Source organism: Glandiceps talaboti, chromosome 4 (assembly GCF_964340395.1).
Source record: "Glandiceps talaboti chromosome 4, keGlaTala1.1, whole genome shotgun sequence".
In the NCBI taxonomy this organism is placed as follows: domain Eukaryota; kingdom Metazoa; phylum Hemichordata; class Enteropneusta; family Spengelidae; genus Glandiceps; species Glandiceps talaboti.
Window position 1 is genome coordinate 23,114,248 of NC_135552.1, and position 22,690 is coordinate 23,136,937.

The window sequence follows — 22,690 nt, forward strand, 5'->3', positions numbered from 1 at the left end:
CTACACACCCCCTAATAATGTTCCTACCGAATTCAGACCAATCTGGCCAGCAGTTTTGAAATTTAAGGTTCGAATTAACATTTGTTTACCCAAAACACATCTCTGATGCGATTCATTTTCATTTGAACAATTTTCCATCTACTCGCCCTGTGTAATATTCCACCAAATACCAAGGAAATCGGTCTTGCGGTTTTTTATTTTAGATCGTTTACACACACACACACACACACACACACACACATATCCACACATTTCACCATGCCAATAGCACTATTGAAACGCAGTTTTGCTACAAATTTGGTGATCTAATGGTATCATCCACATATCTCTGCAAGTCATTATATTACTATGTAACATGCTTGAAAGAAAATAAAGATGCAAGACTAGAAAATCTACCTTTCCACTCCATGATGGTTCAAGTTTAACGATCAAACGAGAAACACCGTTCCATAAAATTTCAAGACCGATGTTTGTCTGAACTTTAATGAAAAGAGATGACACCTCACGGATCGACACACCATCCTCTTCTGAGCGGTACGGCATACGGACATCAATCTCATCGACTAGAACATGTTGGTAACTCTTGAGCCTGTGCAATGGGGGATAGGCATGTTATTAGTAAATATTTACTACATTATCAGTTGTAACATGGTATTGTTATATTATATACACATGTGTTTTGTACAATATTTCAAATTTCAGATTTTTTCAAAAAGTTCGTTAACTACGTCATCACTTGTTCTTAAAGTGTATAGACCACTTACAAGGTGCAATCCATTCACGATAAAAAAAACATAAATTTCCCCCAGGTGCCTTTAATATTGTCCTAAATCACAAGCAATATATGAATTGCGTACCTGTAGAGAGGTCCATCATGTGACAATTGAAATGACAAGGATTGTATACATTCTCCAGCAGCGCTTATGCCACAGTCTTTATTTTCTATCCAAACTGTAAATGGGATATTTGGATCAACACTATGCGTCAACATGTATCGGCATGAACCTGGGAAATTGAAGAATCTGCCATCGAATGTCTTGTACAATGATTGGCTTGTGATTGTAGCTTCCCCAGCACAGGGATAGTTAGAACACGTCCAAGATCCGCTGATACAGGTACTGTGAAGATAATGCATGGTGACATTTAATAGTTATCAAATATAACACCCTTATTTTGTTATCAAAATAATATCATTATTGTTCATTGAATTTATATTTTTCTTCTAACGAACACATTCCACTTATCAAGAAATTTCATTCAAGAAACTTCATTTAAAAGATTGTAGCCCAGTTGGCCGATGTCAATCTTCTTTGGGACCACTTAATAAAATAGTACAAAAACAGGAGAAAGAAATACAGCCTATACAATAAGGACATGCAATGAATAAGAAGTGGGTCTAAAATATTGCCATCAAATATTGGTGACAGCCACGTGTGAAGGAAGATACCAATGTTCTATTTATCAAATATTTGCACCAGAAAACATAAAACTTTTCTTGAAAAGTTCCATTGTGGTCGACGTTCTAACAAGTCGGGTTTTTACTGGACCCGCTTCTGTAATCATGACGGTTGTGAACATACTTTAAATATGAGTTAAAATATTCAGGACAGAGGCTGTTAAGGCACTTTAAAGGCATAGCAGGTAATGTATTTATAGATTTAAATAAATTAGATGTGGGTGAATCTCTGTCTGTCAAAAATACATCTTTTACGGCTCTTTTCTGCTATCTCTGTAATTTTCCAAGAGGGTGTTTACTACACCATCTTACCATGTATTACAGCCTTCTGGTACAACAGCGCCAGTTGGATACTCCTGGTCTCTATTTTCACATGGACAGTCGTCTTTAATAACACATTCCTGTCCATTATACAGTGTTCCTGTATGACCAATAGAAATGATTTCATTCACAGTACAAACATATGTGGAGAACAAATATATTTTATTTACTCACCGAATACTGTATATATGTTTATATGTCCACGTAGTGATTACTAGTAACAACACAATTATGTCCAGAAAACCAAGGTGTTTATATTTACAGAGTAACGCAATACAATAATAACTATTCAGTTACACGTAATCCAAATTCAATACACTATCATAGAAACTGCTCTATACGCAGCACTTCTTTGTGGTAAAGTGTGACGTGTTTGGAAATTCATTATTGCTGCAACTATAAATTGTGAAAACCTGCACCAGATGGTTAAAGTGAAAGTTAAGCTCTAATGAGAATGTGACTGATTGTCAGACATACACAACTATATTTTCTTACTCTAATATTAACAGTTTAAGATAAATACAAGTATGTCATATTTCAACTTGTCAATTTCATCTTGCACGTATTGAATTTTAAGTTCTGCACAACCAGTTTTTGATTTTTAGTTTTTGCTATTAAATTTACTTATCATTATTACACTATTATTGTTATTACTTTGAGTATAATTAATACAGAAAAGTCCATCCATATATATCAATTCTCGACAATTAATGTAGCTATTCTATTAAGCACATGGTGCAAATAGTTTCTTACCAACAGGACATTGGCATCCATCTATGCACATCTCAGTGCATTCAGGTTCAAAACCAGCATTTCCACAGGTTCTTGGACAGGCTGATCCACATTCTGTGAACTCCATACCATTGTTGCACATCAATGGTGTTGACAATTCTGTTGAAATAAATGACACGGAAAAATGTTTTCATTGATCCGTAATCTGAATACACCAAACTTATGAGAGATTGTATGTAGTCTATTCCATTTACAACACGTCGTAAGCAGCATGGTAAGGGAGGTTATGTTATGCCTTTGTCTGTCTTTGTGCTTGTGTGTATGTGTCAGTGTATCTGTGGACACTGTATATCATAAACTCCGACATCAATTCTAACTAAACTTGCTAAAAACCTTTCTCATGGCATTTACAAGAACTGCTATGACTTGTATATGACTTGGGACATACATTGACGATGGCACAATGCACGTGTCTTATATCTTAACAATTTAAATATTACTAAGAGCACAGCACATTGTAAGATGTACATCGTTACTATGGATACACAAATTTAAATAACATTTGAATAAAGTGGGATAGGAAAATTCTGTGATATGTTCCTAAAGTCAGTTTTTTTTTTGTTCGGTTTTAATTGTTTCGTTCTTGTTTTTCATTTTTTTCTTTTGGATATCACCCATTTTAGTCAACATATGTTTGTAAGCTAGCGATAATATGAGAAAAAGCAAGACTTCATCAAGGCATTATACACGTACAATGCACATGACATTTATCACGTGATACTTAAAGGAGATAACTTTCGATGAAATTAAGTTGGAGGAAAAAAACGCAACTTACTGACAGAGCCGTCATATCTCCAATCCAAGACGACACCATTTTGTGCACACGCTCTAGAGTACTGGATGAAAGCATCCTCGCCACATACGTAGAAGTCATCACTGCCACTACTGAAACAGCTGCATATGTCGTATAGACACACGGAGGCGTAGGCTGTAGCATTGACAACATCACCGCAGATTGCGAAAGAGTCATGGAATTTCATCTGCTGACAGTAATTGTTGATTTCAGAAACCGCATACGGATCGATTTCATTTACTGCAGCACAGGGATGGTTACTGTAAGGCTGGATGACATCACAGGATTGCCCAATCTCCTTCATTGTGTTTCCAAATTCTTCGGGTGTTTCAGCAATCTTGTCAGTGTAGGGACTCATCTGGAAATCATCTTCATAATTGTTATTGTAGTTGCCACACAGACCACACATTCTTCCACTGAATTCTTTGTCGACAGTAACAAACACACTCTGGTGGCCATCGTATGAAACTTTCACACCTGTGTTGAAAGAAGTTACAGATTGTCCAGCAAACAAAAAGCATCACTCTCTTACCTTGCATTACTAAGAATCCCAAAAGTGAACATTACAAATTGCAGTCACACATACTTTTACAATGTAATTTTAAAAGAATCGTGGATGGAGAAATCAATTGTAATATATATTTTTGAATATATCTGATATGTATTGAATGTGATCGCTTAGGTTATCATCTGAAGACAGAAAGCTCAAGTAAGAAAATTGTATAATCACAATACTAAATATACTACTGATACCAAAATAATTAGCTTTAGCTTAAAGAATTTATCACACGATGCTTATTTCATGTAGCATGCATTTGTAAATCATTGTGCTCTGTTTCTTTCTTTCATCGTTAACTATTCAAACGTCCACAGTAGACAGTAAAACCCGTTGATAGTAGCAAAGCAAACGATTGAGTGTTAACTTACCACTGAAACCTTCCAGGATTGTATAAACACCGATTTGGGTCACTGTAATGTCATTATGGCTGACTGGTAGGGACGCTTCAAAGTTATTGATGAACACTCCATTAGGTTGTATGTCTACTTGTGAGATTTCAGATCTGTCGTGACAAAAAGACAATGACAAATCAAAGAAATTATACAGACAATATGAATACTTCATACCAATAGGGAATTACGTAAACTCTTACAGTTTTCACAATCGATTTTAATATTTATATATTGTACATATTGAAATATTCTCAAAGTCGTATGCATTCATTCGCATCCTATGCTCTTCAACCAAGAATATGCTTACAACAATGAATTACTAACAAATCACCTATGAAGGTTGTATATTCTCGAATTTTCTCCAAAACTTTGGCAATCACTTTCACTTGACATTCTTCAGGCCTCAAACCTTGGTTGTTTCAATCCGAAGTTGAAAACCTTTTTGCTTAACAAATATTATGATGTCGTCTAAAAGTTTATGGTGTCGTCTAATTACTATATTAACCCTACATGGATTGCAAATTTGCTACTTGCCATATATGGACTGCAGCTTTCAACATTTACGTCATACAGATGGCAGATTTAGATATTTACCTTATATGGACAGCAGCTTTACATACATCTCCTGTGCAGTCAAAAGCGGTGTCTACAGCGATACTGAATGCACTTTCCATGCATTCACTTGCCATGACATAGGTACACTTCCCAGGAAATGTGAAGTGTTTATTGTCAAAACTGCTGTAATGCTTGCCACCCCACATAGAACATACTCCACTGTCGTCTGAGAAACACAAAATACAATAGCCATGATTATTTAAAACGGATATACGGATATGTGAGTGATTAATTAGTTAGTTACCTATCGTAAAGTGAGCAAGACTGACATTTAGCAGTCGACAGCTCTCAGCTTATTAAACTATGTTTTGTATTGGTTAAAATCTTAGTACTCATAATTAAATGTCAATTTGGCCTTTTGTTTTAAATGACTGATATAGTTGACTCCTGGGAGAGCTTTATCCATTAGCAAGGGTTAACAAGACCACAGTACCGAGCATAAGAAATACTATATAGTATATTTGCTATATTCTATGAGCAATATAATTTTAATATCGGCTTTTAAATACTTACCGTTTCCAGGGCGTGCCACATCAATATTAACGAGAGCTAAGACAACGAAAACGAACAGAAAACATGTTCCAGTTAATATATTTAGTAAAGGAAACTTCTTTTGATTAAAATCTGAAGTATCAAATTTCATTATATTATGTTATGTTATGTTATGTTATATAGGAGAATACATTCAGTCGTGGTATCACATTCGGTGGTTTCTCGTACTTAAAGCTATGAAATTAAAAAGTGCTGTATAATTCTGGCGGTAACGTTAACCCATTTTGGTGTTTTGCAGGGTCTGATAATTAAATGAGTACACCTCCTTTATACCACAAGGAAGGAAACGAAATTTGAAGAAAGCTGAAAACAAAGACTTTCATTGTCTGTGTCGAAAATAGGAACGAAAATTGCTAAGCAAACTATATTCATCTATAGCTGTTTTATAGATATTTCACCTCGAATGCTTGCTCCAACTATTCTCCAAAGATATATGGAAACCAGACAAAAGTCAGCACTTATTTCCATTTCTGGAGTTTGACTTTCCCAGGCTTAACATAATCACTCAATGTGTAAGGTAAGGCAGGTAAGATAAGGTAATGGAAGGGAAGGGGGAGGAGAGGAAAGAAAGAGAAATGAAGGGAAGAGTTGTTTCACAGGAGACACAAGTAAGATGTAAATTACTCACAGACTTCACATAGACTTCCCGCGTAGCCAAGATTACACTGGCACAAGCCAGGGCTAACACATACACCACGGTTACCTGTTTCACAGAAGCTGTCACATACAGCTGAAAGGCAAGCGAAAACAAAAACAGTACAGGTGAATTGACAATGTATAGTTTTTATACTAGAATAGCAGTAATGTTGGTACTGATATTGATTCTGTGGGATCATAAATGCATAACACTTTGCGCATAACAACGTTATTTCTAATTGAATTTAGTTTTACAGGTACGTGAAAGGAAAATGTAAATCTGCATAGTGATGTTTCACTAATATTGATAAACATTTCCAATAGTATAATGATAACAAATATTCACAACCAGTTTAGTCCAGCTCAGGAGAATGGAAAGACAGGAACATAACTGTCTACAGCCCGGAAACAATACTATAAATATTTTGAGCAGTGAAGAATAACCACTTCGGAATCGTAAATTTGAAACGATCGAGAGACTGTCTATCTGTCTACTATGGACCTTTATCAAACAATACAGTAAATTGTGCCGTGGTATGCCTCCAAAAGCAAACATGGGCCTATAGTTCATGTGGATATACAGGGAATGTAAAACAGTAAGAGTTAAATCAATAACTAACTTACCTTTCTCACAGTGGCTTCCAGTGTAATCTGTTTCACTACAATCACAGTTGTTAGGCCCAATACATATACCACCATGTTCACACGGTTTTGAACAGAGAGCTGTGGAATACAATGTCAAAGATCAATTCAGATGCTATGGTGCCTTACTTAAATATACCTTTCCTTGTATGTGGTGTGTTGTGTTGTGTTGTGTTGTGTTGGGAGTCGCTACCAGCTGTTTTTGATACATACAAGTATACAACCAAAGACACTTATTATTCAATATGGTTATTTTGTTGTCCTATAATATTTTATATGCAAGTTCAGATAAGATGAGAACGCCAATTGTATGGATAATACGACAATTATTCTTAAAATGTATCATTAAGAAGATTGTAAACATGTCATCATTATAATGTTCTTCCAGAGCATTTTACACAGTATTGTGTATATATCTTTCATTTGAAAATTATTGAAATTACAAAGCATTTTTTTTTAAATTTCCTGTGATTCAATTGTTTATTTAAAATATTTAACACTGTGACAATCATTGAAAAACTTCAAAGTTAAAATAAAGTTATATATTATATCCCAGTTTTATATATGACTGTATTTACAAGTACTAAAATGCAATATTTCATCAGTAAAATATAAACTTGTCATCAAGACATATAGGTAAAAAGAACTCAGTATATAACCGGAGTTTTAACCGGTCTTTAACAATGTGTATGAGTCAATTGGGAAATTAGTGTTCTGGCGTTTATTGCAGCGACTCGGATAACATGCGTTTTCAATTGAACATATCAACATATTCTCCAAAGATACGAAAACTAGACAAAAATGATGGCCAACATGTATGATCCTTTCTGCAGTTTGACTTTCTCATATTTGATATTAGCATGGATTTGACTTTCTCATATTTGATATTAGCATGGATTACCATAAACCCTTTTTATATCAGTAAGGCAGGTAAGTAACACAAGGGTAGTATCACAGCAGACATGGTACATAATTTGTCAATTACTCACAGAGTTGACAAAATTCTCCCTCGTAGCCCGGATTACACTGGCACTCGAAAGGAGCAACACATATGCCATGGTTATCTTCTTCACAGAGGGCGTCACATAGAGCTGGAAGGCAAGCGAAAAAAAAACCGGTAAGGCTAAGTAACACTACAGAAATAATTATAGTTTTAGTAGTCTAGTAATTAGGTATAATTTGATAAACTTTGTTACTAACAATGTTATTTCTAAATAAAATTAATTTAAAGTAAATGTAAATCTGCATATTGCTTTTTTCATTAATATCAATAAACATTTTCAAATCAATATCCTAGTATAATGATTATGCAAATTTCCGACCTTTTTAGTTCAGCATGGGGGGGGAAGACAAAAGAACATAAAACATGTGGCGTAGTTAAACTATTTAGTCACTGAAACTGATTTTGATTAAAATCCGAAGTATCAAATTTCACATACATTATTATATTGGAGAAATACAATCAATAAAATGTATATGACAATCCATAAATTATCGTATTTAAATTAAAAAGTACTTTATAATTCAGCAGAAGAAATAACTATGCAGTTCTTTAACTTACTACTAGTTGAAGGTTAAAGAACTGCACCTTTATTTCTATAACTACAACTCCTTACTATTTCTCCTAAACCGTATCAGCTGTAAATGATTCACTTTTATTTTTTACAAATCTTTTTACAAATCAAGCTAGACTGTAAGATAAGTCGTGTCGTTCAGCCCTATCAGGCTTCTTAACCACATGTGGTTAACCGAATTTCTAACTTCTTAACCGAATGTCTGTATCTTACAAACTAAAATTAAGCCTGTACAAGCAATAGTTCAATCATCCAGTTATCTCTGTTATTCATTGGTGGTACTACATGCACTGATTTGATATACATATGTAGTTATGAAAAAATGTATTGACCCTGTACATTTGTTGACTTTATTATAAATTTGCTGAATGTTGTTTTTCGTAAAAAAAAAAAAAAAAAAAACGTTTGGTAAACCCCATAGTAATATATGAACTCTCTTTCATTACAATTCACAATCAATTCATGCATTTTTTTTATTCTATAAATTATACTACATTGCAGATTGTATTTTCCAATCTTTTAATTCTGAAGTATGTATCATTACATTGTAGTGAGGTATTGACAGACTACAGGAATCAATACTATAGATATTTTGCAGCGTGAAGAAGAACCACTTTGGAATGGAAATTTTGAAATGATCGAAACATTCGATCTGTCTACTATGAACCTTTATCAAACAGTGGTCAAAACTACGCAGTGTTTTCCCTCCAAACTTACAGAATGGCCTGAAGTGACTGTCACATATTCAGGTGGAAATATAGGGAATATAAAACAGTAAGAGTTAAACAATAACTAACTTACGTTTCTCACAGTACGTTCCAATGTAAAGTGTGCCGATGCACTCACACACGTTAGGCTCTACACATTTACCATTATGTTGACACGGTGTTGAACAGATAGCTGTTGAATACAAAGATCATTTCTGATGTTACGGGCCCTTATTACTTACTCTTTCTTTTATGTATATGTTGTGCTGGGAATCGCTGCCAGCTATTCTGATACATAGATGTATACAAACAAAGACACATTCTATATGCAACTTCACACGATAAGTAAAATGCTGATGAGAATGTCATTTGTGTGGATAATACGACAAACATTACATCCGAAAAATGTGTCATTCATTTATCAAAGAATTCAACAAATTGTAAACATCACACCATTATATATAAATAATGTTCTCCAATAACATTTATAGAGTACCAAGCGGTTGTGCATATAAGTTTGAGACTAAGATTTCTAGAAAGTATCAAAATTAATGAACATTTTGTTGTTTTCAAAATTTCCTTTAAATATGTGTTGTTTCACATTGTTTTTCCAAGTATGAAAACGTCGTAGAGTTGTTTTACGAATTAAAAGTCCAAAATAAATGACCCCTTTGTTATCCATATCCAAGGAATAAATAGTTTGATATAATGTAAACGTTAAGGTATACTCACGCTGGTCACAGTCAGTGCCAGTCCAACCTTCACAACAACGAACACGGGTAACTTGCTGGGTAACGTCTTTGGTGGTAGTCCTGAGAAGAAGAAATCAGTGTTTTGTTTAGAACAGCAGGGCAGTCAAATTTTCTCTATTGATGCAAATTGAAAATCAGCTGAGTTGTTTCCATTTTTCAATAAACTGTGTTTCGACAGGTTGACATGTTTTAAAGGTGACGTCATGCTATAAACTTGAAAATATGTCGCATAAGGTATATCATATGGCTCAGCAATTTTGAATATAATAAAGTATAGTGTCTTAAATCATAGATCTTAGAGGGGACCTTATATTATCTATGCTTAAAAGTCAAAAACAGATGTTTGCGAAAAAAAAATAAAAAGTGTCCCTATTTCGGTTTTAGTCTTATGTTACGATTAATATGATACAAAGTACCCAGGGGACCAGAGGGGTGTACCCGACACGGCGTGAAAGTTTGCAGTAAGCTAGGAGGTCCGTTCTGAATGCCATCTAAGACTTGTATAAATTGTAGTTGGCCGTTGTAAGATCAGTGTAGCTTTTCTGAGTTTGGCATGGCTCCGTCATGCTGTCGATGCTAGACTTATAATTTGTATAATTTTTAAATAATCTTGCTAATTTTTTTGTCTTGTTTTTTTCTTTGGACGTCGTCATTAGCTATATGATATAATCGCATGGTTTTCCCTTAAAATCCGGGGTCTGTTTTTGAATTTGAGTCGATATTTTGAACTTGGGCCGCATACCTCGGTCTCGGGGGAGGGGGGGGCAGTAACACTGTCAACTGTTCTCGCACTTGGGGAGCTAATGGTGGCACCTTGACAGAGGGGTAGTTTTCGTCTCTGTTAGTGGCAGACAGTAGCAGTTCTGACTTTGAGACTTGTCCAAATTTATCTCAAAGAAAAGTTTCTTTTGACGACAAATTTGAAATGTGTGATGGACCTTTTTTGATATATAAATACATGTATGCATGAGTATGCTTCAGCAGCTGCACTAATGAAAGAGCTAGCAATTCTAAAGAGGGTTTCAGGTTGATCATCGGAATTGCTGTAGCATAGCCCAACCATCCCAGGAAAAGGCTCAGAATGAACCATGTCTGGTTTGTCTCCTCGATATTTCGTGTTAAACATTAAACACGTTACTACTTGCATGACGACAAAGTATATGTCTAATAAAACATTACTGTAACATGCCATGGGTACTTCAATAGGAAAGAGGATGGGATGTGTCGTTCAAAAGGATTGCTTCCGGGGGTTACTTTTTTTCCCTAAACAAGTGTTCATTTTACCGTCTGAAAATTCCCCAGACATACAGTTGACTCCTATTCCGTGTCTAGGATATGTCTCCAGTCTAGTCCTCAAGTAAAATCTGAAATCACCTTCGGAAAGTCATATAAATCGAATACCCTGGCGTCTGGCATGGCAATGCTAAGGGACCGGATAGTTTCTTCGGCCTGGGGGGCGATGGATTGGGAGAGAGGGTCACCCTGTTTTTGAAATTGGCAGTAGGGGGGTCATGCTGTTTTCAAAATTGTGGATAGGGGGGTCATTGTGTTTTGGATTGTGATGGAAGAAAAAAATCCTTTTTTCTACAATGGCATATAGCCTTGTCTGAAATGTGGTACATGTAAGTATTTGTTCTTCTCCCTGTTTCTTACATGAATTCTTTAATATTACTTATTAGTTCAAGCATAACTATAAATATACATATACATGTATTACCTAGCGACCACACTAGTTACAGAACATGTCATGTAAATGCTTGGCTGTTTCACAATCAGTGCTTCACTTATATTACACTTTGGGGTAAAAGTGAACTTGAAGGTTTCGTAATGGTAATCTTCATAGATAGTTTATAAAAGAAGTTAATCTAAAATGTTCCCTACTCATCATTATGAACTTGTCAGAAGGGATTAGTACACTTTCTATTTTGGATACTACATGTTATTGACACTACAAATCACCACATCTCATCAGATTCCAGTTTCTATTATACGCTAGGTATGACCAGCTAAAGTTCTCTAACATACCGGTGACTTTACTATACATGCAATATTAATGCCACTATACCAATGTTACGGGGCCATTTTTATGTGACATGGGAAACTCATTTAAAACTTACATTTACGTTAGCTATTCGAAGCTTGGAAATATTACCTCAATGGCTATGAATAACCTAACCATTGCCTTAATATAATAGACGCAAAAAAACTGCAGATCTGCCAGGGGGAAACCCCAAGGACTCCCTCACCCCAGAGGTCACTCATGCATTCAACCAACAATCAGATGCACCAACAACCTCTTTACTGTCATAATGGTATTAAACTTTTCTTAGATATTTTCACCCAATTCTAATTTGAGATGATAGTCTTTTAAAAATGTGAAATGTTTGCCAAGGTAGTCTAAAACTGCCTTAAACTCCAAACCTACCTAGATGTGCTGACCTTTACTACACGTATATAATGATGCCATTTAACATATTTCAACCCTATGTAAGTTATAAAGAATAGTTTCTGATGATGGTGCTGTCTTGTAAAGCATGGATTGAGTTATTGCTTGAAAGGGTCTGAATAGCCTAAAAATTGGCTTTAAGAGTAAAAAGCCTCCAGGGCTTCTAGAGGGGGACCCCCTTGGACCCCCACATGAGGTGGACATATCCCAGTCTCAAGCTCTTCCCCTCTTACTGTCAAGATGCTATCAAAGTATATTTCAAAAGTATTTCAACCCTGTGTAGTTGCTTTTTACATGTTGGTGCTGTCTTGTAAAGCTTGGAAATTATTGTCTGAAAGGGTCTGAATAGTCTCAAAATTGACTTTTTTCAGAGTAAAAAACCTCCAGGGCTTCTAGGGGGAGACCCCCTAGGACCCCCCATAAGAGATATACATATTCCCTGCTCAAAGCTTTCCCATACCTTTCACAGTCAAGATGCTATTAAACTCCTTTTGGAATATATTTACCCTGTGTAGTCAATAATTATAATTATGATAGTGCTAACCTGGGATCTTATAAAGTAGATGCAAAGTCAAGCAGTCCACACTGAGTCACGATCAAAAAATAGCTGTCATGTGAATATTATATATATATGGGGGGGGGGGGGTCATCATGTTTTAGAATTAAGTGATAGGGGGGTCAGCCTGTTTTTGGTTTTACACCCCCCCCCCCCGGCTGAAGAAACTGACCGGTCCCTAAAGCCATAGACAATACAAGCGAAAGCGTGATCATTGGTGACTACATTTAGCGCCCCCAACGGCCTTGCTATCAATATTCGTGAGTCTGTCGCGTTATGTATACATTCAAATTATGGGTACCTTTTATGGGTATATGTTTCAAAAAGGATAGATGTAACGGCAAATCCCGGTCCAAATTTGTCAGATTAACACCCCCCCCCCCACCCCGCCCCCACCGCCCGCCGACCTAAAACAGAATGAACAGTGAGAATCATCGGAAACGACTGCAAAATAAAACCGAAAAGAAATTTGAAGAAATCTATATTTTTCATGTTTTTTTTTCTAATTTCACTTTATTTCAGTTAACATTGCGTTAATCGAACATTGAATTCTCGTAATTACTGGTATATGAGCCAAGATTTCAGCTACGAGAATTTTCGAAAATGTCAAAAACGAAAGTTGCTTCTATCGTAACGGTAGAGGGAAGGCTAAACAGTTTACAAAGCCCGATGTGGACGCTGTGCCGTTGCTCACACAGACATACATTTACCACAAACCTCTTGCCAAAAGCGCTAGCGACAAACATATAAGTAACATTCAACCTTAGTTTAAATAAATGAAAACTTGCTGTAAAAGTTGTCATGGCCACAGACCGGGTGTAGCTAATGTCAATTGTAACGTAAAATATTACAAGTTTGGCGGAAATCTAACGACGGAGTCGAGCAATCGAGTAGGTGTGCGTCCCTCCTTCTGCCATTGGAACTTTTTGAAGTTGCAGGACCAGAAGTACATACGCTCAAGCTTTGGTGCATTGACGTGGTTAAGAATAGACTTTCAATTAATACACTGCATTGTACTATCTCCATAGAGGTGGCGACCGAGATTATACCACCAAAATTAATCGGACTGAACAACTAGCTAGCGGGCCACTATGTCTGTAGTCTCGGTCGCCCAGACTCTTCTCGTGAAGGGTGCGGCTCGCTTATGGCTACCGTTTCCAAGAACCTTAGACCACTGATTTTAATCTGACTGAAGTCAACGTTGACAGGTTGGGTCTATTTTCTATATCTCAGCCGAATTATGTTTCGTAGGACAGTAAATTCTATATCTTTACGAGCTCTTATATTTTGATAAGGTGAATCAAAATGTTGAGGACCACGTGGTTATTATAGAAACACAAGGATATATAACCCTAGTTATTTCTAAGTTTCTCGTCGTTACACCTTTAAAATGACGGGTTGGTCGGTAAAAACAAGGGAGTACGTAAAAGTGTTTGACCAAATCGGCGATCCTTTCAATCTATAATCGTATATTTGTCAGTCTGCATACCTTAGAAATGACAATCAAAGCTACTGTAATCAAACTGAAAATATTAGCCTTTTGATCAAAGTTTATTAACGGTTCAAATTTCCAGCAATATTAAAACGATATTTTTTGCCTAGATACGCGCTTGTAGTGTAAACTTGCTCATCATTAATGTTAACGTTGTGATTTTTTTTTTTTTGAGATTTGGTCAATTAGCTGAGGGTGTCATTTTTGTTAAGTGAGTTTTTCAGTCATGTTTTATCAGTTGTGTAAAGTCGATCGAGTTGTGAGAAATGTAGTTAAAAACATTCATCTGACATGTACACGCACCGTTGTGCGAAAGTCCAAAATGAAACAAAAATGTTATCCGCGCTTCTATAATGACAGCTTCTTGTTGGTCGTCGATGGTGACGTGGCATTTGGGTTCAGTGATCTGAAGTTTGGGAAATCAGTAGGCCGTATCACCTGCGTATACTTTTCCAAAGAAACCCAGCAAACCGTGTAGTTTGCTTAAAGAACTAACGTTGACAAAAAATAATGGACAGTAAATAAATCAATGTGTAAATAATTTGCCTTTACACGGAATTTCCGACACTATCGATTGTTTGCTTTCATACTGAGAAAAATCTGGAAATTATCAATATATGTTTTATTTGGACATAAATTGATTAACTGATGAATCAATAATGAGAATTGAATAGTTGTGAGTTGATATAACGGCATCTCTCTTTTGTATATAATCACAGCTGGACTAGTACCCATTACGTAGAACGTAGTTTACGTGGCACATCGTGTGATTAAACAGCTAATGAATCCTATATATTTTAAGATTCGGTTTTTGCACAGGAGTTTGACGTTTTTCTAAATGCAAAATTCCTGATTTTTTTGATTTTTTTTTCTTCTTTTCTGATATCAAGCATGGAAGTTGCTTTCAGGTATTTGTTATCAAGTCAATACACTTGTTTGTCTGTTTGTGCAATCATTTTTTGTTTTGTCGTACGTTGGTTTGTTTTACTAAGACATAATGTAGACCAATTAAGACCCTTGATCAACTAAACCTCAAACAGTATGTAAAGCTGTCAGCATGGCTTGTACTAAGTAGCATGAATGAGTATTTTCTTGTTGTTACGATACAATACACATTCCCCTATTTGACCATGGTCATCGTGGTACCAATCAACACAAACTGTGGGATACTTTTTCGTGATATGATATTTAGCTTCTAATTGGAAAACGTTATTCCTAATACAAAAGGAAGGACTATCCTAGGCTCTATCTGTCTATTTTTGCAGGTGAAGGAGTAGCGGACAATCGTCCCAGCAAAGTACAGCATCATTTAAGTTAGTGACGTACATGCGAAGGATGTATAGTACTCCTCTGAATATGAAATATTGTTACTATCGTATGTTACCTATTTTTCAATGAACGCTGGGTTAAAAGAGGTTCTGCAACTTGAAGTAATTTCGTGGTGGCTAGCCGCTGATCAATCTGATTAAAATCCGATGTAGATGTCGGCTAATCGTGCATTGCTATCTTACCATCGTTATTTAGCTTGAATTGACCTTAGTAGTACATGTTTACATTTTTTAGCCTGATCGCCTCCTCTACTGATCGCCTCTAGAGGAGGCGATCAGGCTAAAAAATGTAAACATGTACTACGAAGGTCAATTCAAGCTAAATAACGATGTTAAGATAGCAATGCACGATTAGCCGACATCTACATCGGATTTTAATCAGATTGGCCGCTGATATAAGTTTGTTATTTTTTAACAGACATAGTTAACGACTATACACGCGTCACTAATACGACTCTTCCAGGAGATCAGATATTATCCTAAAGAAAACACATACCCATACTTAAATACTAGAAGTATAACCATTCGCAGTATACAAGGCAATTTGGTAAAAACAAGGCTTTACTACTGAATTGCTAGTTGGAAGTATGTTCTTCCCTAGATTATGAAATTTAGTCATCACCATAAGTGATGGGATTTTTGTCGTGAACAAATAACCCTTTGGACGGCAGGCACATTCCCGTTAATTTTTTCCTTTTTGAGTATAGGTATGTCACAGAAATGTGTTTATGTTGTATCGTCAGGCAAGCAGTGATCATTTTGTTATGCTTAAACTAGGAGACAAACTCTACCAGGCGAAAGTAAAATTCAAAGAACGCCTTCACGTCTTACCGGTTTACTTGACAACTAACGTCATCCAATACGGTGAGCAGTTTATCAAATTCGTCTTGTTCCGCGCATGGTTTGATCAAGCGTTCCGTCAGCTGTACTTGTACAACTTCGTCGACGACTTCGTTGCAAAATCTTTGTCCGATACTGTTGATAGAAAGAAGCGACGGGGTGATATTAGTTATATTTAAAATGAATACATCGTTTGTAGGGGAAAAAGTATTTAGTGACGTCTTGATCTTATCGAATTGCAAAATATATCATTTATTAGTGCTAGTGCATACACAAAATGGTCTATTCAGTCACTGTACACAATAATGCCTGTCAGTTCTAATCCTTACCTGAATTAATCTACAAAAACATGCTGACTCTATGCAAAGTCTAAACTAATTGAATTGGAACTCAGATTGTGCAACAATGTTTTCACAATAGGTTAGCAAAATTTATGTCGCCTCTGAATATTTACCACTTGCCACGTATAATTATTTGTAATTTTGGGTGAGAAATTCCGATCCTAGAAAAGGTTTGTATCAAATTAAGCATATTTTCTCATTGGCTTCGTTTCGTCAAGGTTGTCATCGTATCGAATTGAGAGCAAATTCGCAATTACCATCTCTCTCTCTCTCTCTCTCTCTCTCTCTCTCTCTCTCTCTCTCTCTCTCTCTCTCTCTCTCTCTCTCTCTCTCTCTCTCTCTCTCTCTCTCTCGTTCTTGACTTATATGAATTATCACATCTTTGTCAACTAAGAAATGAAATGTTTTGAAAAGTTATGTTAGCGAGTCACAAAATAAGGTATTCTAATATCTTACCTGTCTTGTGCCACTACTAACACAGGACTAAAAATTAAAATAGCTAAACATGTCAGCCGTAATACGGCCGACTCGTTCGGTATCATGGTTGATGGACAAGTCTCCGACCTCCGGACTGGAAATTGTCGTTCACGATAACGAACTAACGATAGCGATACTCGGACGAACCAGATGAACACCGACACAGTGTCACTGGATTCTGAAATTTTACAGCTGTCAGTCAAACTTATATAGGAACTTGTTTATTGATATTTTCGATTGTGGTTTTTGTTATGTTACAAGATATCGATAATTCTTTACAAGATACGCAAATATTTTGTCGCTATTTGCCTTTTCAAAAAAAATGAAACAAGAGCCACACCTGTTGCAAAAATGTGTTGAAGCTCCGTTATGCGCATGCGCCTTCTTTCTTTCCTCATTCGTAGGAAGTTTCTCAACAACAATATTTTATACGCACGGGTGTCGAAGTATGGATGGATGTCGAAGTGTGCATGGGGTTCGGAATTTGAATAATCCAGGGTTTGTTTTTTCAAAATAAATGTCGATCGATACATGTAGACACGTACGCATGTTGTCACACCAGCGAAACATGGTGTTTATCGTTACATCTCTAAGCTGGGGCGGCGAATATGGGACTATATTAACGATCATAAAACGTTGATTTTTGCGTTGGTGTGTATATCACATGGTTAGGTTGCGACAAATACCCCCCCCCCACGCCACCCAAGCCTGTAAGACGGTACAAGTGTAGCTCCCTCCTTGCGACACAACTTTCACTGCATTTGTCGAAAATTGTGATTTATGTTTAAGTCCATTGCCCATAGACTCCACGACTACAATTGAAACCACTGAACTTGAAACAGAACGCCGTCTGACGCATCGAACCAATATTGCTGCATTTCATAATCTGCCACGACAAAAAGTTTGCAAGCATTGCTATATTTCATCTAGTCTTGCTGCTAGACGTTCGGGCTTTCTTTCGATGCTAAAACTATAAGCGAACGAAGTTCGCATGTGCGGGCCTGCCCGAACATCGGATGTTCCATCCTCGATAGCGTTGTTCGGCTGTGTGTCGTATTTTATCGGAAGAACATCCGAGGGCTAGCTGATAGACTATATTCCATCGTCTTGGTCGACATAACATTGCTACACTTTCCTTTGTTTGTGATACCGTTGTCTTAGCAGATTGTTACACTGTCACCGCAGTCAGTGATTTGTTCTGTACTGGCACTGGTGTATTTGTAAAGTCGAACTATTCATTAAACTAATACACTGTGTAGATGATTTAGTGAAGATTTGCTATGATGATGATAACCCATGCAAAAAAAGTCAAAAATTTATATAGAAAAGTCAAAAACGCTGCCAAAGTTAATGTCATTGATTTACCCTCTATTGAGTCATTGAATTATGTTCGTTAGTCTGGCAAATACAAATAAACCATTGAAAATCACACCAAGCATATAACCTTTTTGAATTGCTTCCCTCTGGGAAACGTTTTAGGTCATTCAGATGAAGAACTGTACGTGTTAAGAATAGTTTATCCAAGAGCAGTGCATGTTCAGAATTTTACCTTTTTCATATCAAGATTTTATACTGTATTGTTTTATGTATGTATGTATGTATGTATGTATGTATGTATGTATGTAGGTAGGTAGGTATGTATGTATGTATGTATGTATGTATGTATGTATGTATGTATGTATGTATGTATGTATGTATGTATGTATGTATGTGTGTGTGTGTGTGTATGTGTGTATGTTTTGTCTTTAATGTTTAACAACGCCAAGACACATTGTTGCTCGGCTTTACAACCATTTTGGTTAATAAAGTATCCTAATATAATCTAATCTTATCTAATCTAATCTAATCTAATCTAATATAATCCAATCCAATATAATCCAAAGAGAATGCAGCAATATTTTGTCAAGCGAGACAATAAATGAAGCAATATATGAGTGAGATTTTGTCGCGTTAGATGATGCTCTGTTTCTGGTTTACTTGCATCCTTTGTAGACTAGAGTTGTAGTAAAGAAACAACGTTTTTGGTTGAGGTCACTGTATTGTGATTATGCTGTCGTACAGCAGAGAAAGGCTGAGTATAGTGGTCAAAAACTGTCCCTCTCTATAACTTTCGTGCAATATAACGTATCACAAATCAATGATCCAGGCGTGTAGTATTGACCATTTCCCTCGAAAATGCAGACGACGCAATTTTGAAAGGCTGATTTTAAAAAATGTTAGATGTAAACAAAATAATTGAACGTGTAAATAGACTGCTTTTGATGAACTGAATACCCTTTGAAAGATTTAAATCGATAGCGCTGAGTTTTGTAAATGCTGATTCAGCGCTTTCCACACGTGATAGTTTGTGTAGGTGTGGGTACGAAACGGAATCTGTAACACCTGTGTCAATTGAACAGTAATGGAATGTGTGCGACAGTGATTGACGCTTTATGTAAGTAATCTATAATAGTTTGAAATGGGGAATGTACAGGCAGACGATAATCACACCAAGATATACTGGCTAGGCAAATTATCTGTGTAAAAATTGAAAGGAACTACTGTCTATCTTCGAAGTGAACTTTACAATCTATGTAAATTTATCGCAGAATCATATCTCTAGAGATAAGATGACATAGATATAATATACGGACGAACGCAACACGTATATATTAACTGATCATGAAGTATGCAGTATCAAATAGCCCAGACTATGTCATCCTCTGTATTTGGGGAGATAGACCGTGGGTGGATGTACGTGTGAGTGAGAGGGAGGGGGGGAGAGACAGACAGACAGACAGACAGACAGACAGACAGACAGACAGACAGACAGACAGACAGACAGACAGACAGACAGACAGGCAGGCAGGCAGGCAGGCAGGCAGGCAGGCAGACAGACAGGCGTTGACAGATTTGAGCTTCTCGCTGACAGACAACAATTGCCTGTGACGTTTGAAATTAACATCTGATTGTCAAGGTTAAAATAACTTGTTTAATTACGTGAATATGAAGTGCGTCATTGTTGATGACATATTTTATACACATGCATATATATGTAAAACAAATACATACATAAACGGGCACACGCGTGCATATACACACATACAGACATACAGATTTACAACCCATAAAACCAAAATAAAACGTTTTCTGTATTCCACAAACGTTTAATGGCAAATACCACAGGCACGTCAATATATATATATATATATATATATATATATATATATATATATATATATATATACGTATAATATATATAATATATGGATATATACAAACATACATACATACATACGTACATACGTACGTACATACATACATACATACATACATACATACATACATACATACATACATACATACATACATACATACATTTATATATCTATATATAGATATTATATGAATTGCAATCCATGTCAACTATTGATGGCTATTAAACACAATATGTGGCCGAAGGCCAGATAGCAACGATATATACAGATCGGATGATGCAATACGGTGTTGGGTTGATCAAACAGGTATCCGAGTCGATTCATAGGTTTATCCATACAATATGTATATATACGTTTAATATGAAACTGTAAGTAGTAGTCCAGTGTATCAGGTGTACAATTGATAGAACTTAGGGGTAGCGAATTGAGTAAACACCCATCCCCGTTACACTACAGGGGTAGGTAACATCATGCATTGAACAGTATGTGCAGAGAATGTAACACAACATAAATGACGATCGAATAAACTTAGAATAGCATGTATTTACAAATTGACTTTATTTTTATCAATCTCATTCTCACAAAATGTCCTATACTAAACTTGATATTTCATATTTAAAAAAAATGTTTTTGAAAAAAAAATTGAAAATAGGAGGTTGCAAGAAAAATTGTTAAATATACATTTGTATGTGGTGATATATTGACTGGTTTCTTTCGAAGAACAGTTCAAATGTACATATTTGAATGTCATCCACTGATACCTCTGCTAGCGGCCATATATGTATTGCATGTTTTAGGAGCCCATCGTGACGACGCCCTCATTGTCATTATTTGTTAACGTTGATGAGCAAAAGGACAAGATGTAAACAACAACGTGGTAGTTTATCCGTAGGATCATTGGGTCTATGGTTCATCCGACACCGAGCAGAGTTATTGTTTATACAGCCGTTGAGAGCGTTGTTCGCAGGGCAACTGGTCTTTGTAAATACTCCGACTTTCAAATCCTGTATCGTCAATATTTTTTCCTTTTCTTGCATCTTCATGGAAATATTCAAGAAAATGACAAAATTGTCCTGGTAAGTAGTATATTTTCTGAAAAGAACCCGTGCATTAAGTATAGTCAATGACCAGTTCAACTTGTCATGCTGTTGATCGCCGCTAAACTACATGATCGAACACATATATTTACATAAATTTACATAAATCAAGATACCTCTTTTTCTGTGTAGTTTGGTTCTTGATTTTAAACGATACATTTGTAATGTTGTTTGTTTAAATTTGTTCAGATTTCAATTTGACGTAAATTGTACAGTATATATAGAATATTATGACAAACTCAGACAAAGTCCTCTCGTTCTTCCAAAATACTGAGTTAGACAACCATACTTCAAAATTTACATATATTTTCAAGCAATGTTAGACTTGTAGCATCTGTTCACTCTTTTCGGGTCCGTTAAATCTTCTCCGATGCTCAGTCATAGATCTCCGTTCAACATTATTGATCGCAGTTCTGTACACTTGCATCAGGATACACGCCCTTTTTGTCAGTTCGTATTTACAACACGTATGGAGTTACATTGTTCCAGAATGACATTATCTCAGCACAAGCCTTCCAAAATTTCACATCACTGCTCGGAATCTGGTCGAGCAAATTTGATAAACCAGTGTGCCATCGGTAAATTTTGGCATCCCATATACTCTCGCCTCAACTCTCGCGATGTGAAGAATTTAGCGAGATTACACGGCGCGCCGTATAGAGTTGTATTGGCGGAACTCTGTGCCCCTTCCCAGAACTGCGGTGTTGATGAGACTGAAGATGGCACAACATCCTGAAAAGAAAATTAAACAAAAAAGGTGAAACTCTGAGTTATTGAACAACAAAAAGTAAAGTCTCCGATCAAGTTTACATTGTGTAAAAGACCGCATATTTCAGGTATTTAGTAAAATAGTCTATTTTAAATTCAATCAAATAAATGAATGAAAATATTATATAAACAGTTAAATACCAGAGTTTAGTTTCGGACTTAGTAAATTTTGTTGTCAGTCTCTACATGTTTATGGAGATTAATTCCCAAGCGGAAGTGCCAATCATGTATATGAATTCTACAAAAGTTTTGAGGTGTAAATAACACGTGCTCTCCATTGTCTATCCAGCACCGCGTGACACATCTATATGTTCAGACTAAAGTGGTCTGTGGTCGATGTTAGATTGACTGTCTGCT

General features: G+C 36.1%; 1 protein-coding gene across 1 annotated transcript; it reads right to left on the reverse strand.

Moving 5' to 3' along the window:
* Positions 1 to 1,764: 1,764 nt before the first annotated feature.
* LOC144434346 (von Willebrand factor-like) lies at positions 1,765 to 17,433 on the reverse strand. Its single transcript, XM_078122798.1, has 13 exons — positions 17,251 to 17,433; positions 16,445 to 16,588; positions 9,772 to 9,851; positions 9,134 to 9,232; positions 7,748 to 7,849; positions 6,741 to 6,839; positions 6,109 to 6,210; positions 5,442 to 5,552; positions 4,908 to 5,094; positions 4,290 to 4,423; positions 3,345 to 3,839; positions 2,531 to 2,668; positions 1,765 to 1,877 (listed from the first exon to the last, which is right to left on the reverse strand). The coding sequence occupies exons 1-13, from the start codon at positions 17,334 to 17,336 to the stop codon at positions 1,765 to 1,767; spliced, it is 1,890 nt and encodes a 629-aa protein (XP_077978924.1). The 5' UTR covers positions 17,337 to 17,433.
* Positions 17,434 to 22,690: the final 5,257 nt, after the last annotated feature.

Coding starts and splice junctions, on each gene's coding strand:
- LOC144434346 (XM_078122798.1), bottom strand. CDS start 17,336: ATGATACCGAACGAGTCGGCCGTATTACGGCTGACATGTTTAGCTATT. Junction 5,095..5,441: donor TGTGGCACGCCCTGGAAACG/GTAAGTATTTAA, acceptor TGTGTTTCTCAG/ACGACAGTGGAGTATGTTCT. Junction 1,878..2,530: donor TGGATGCCAATGTCCTGTTG/GTAAGAAACTAT, acceptor TTGGTCATACAG/GAACACTGTATAATGGACAG.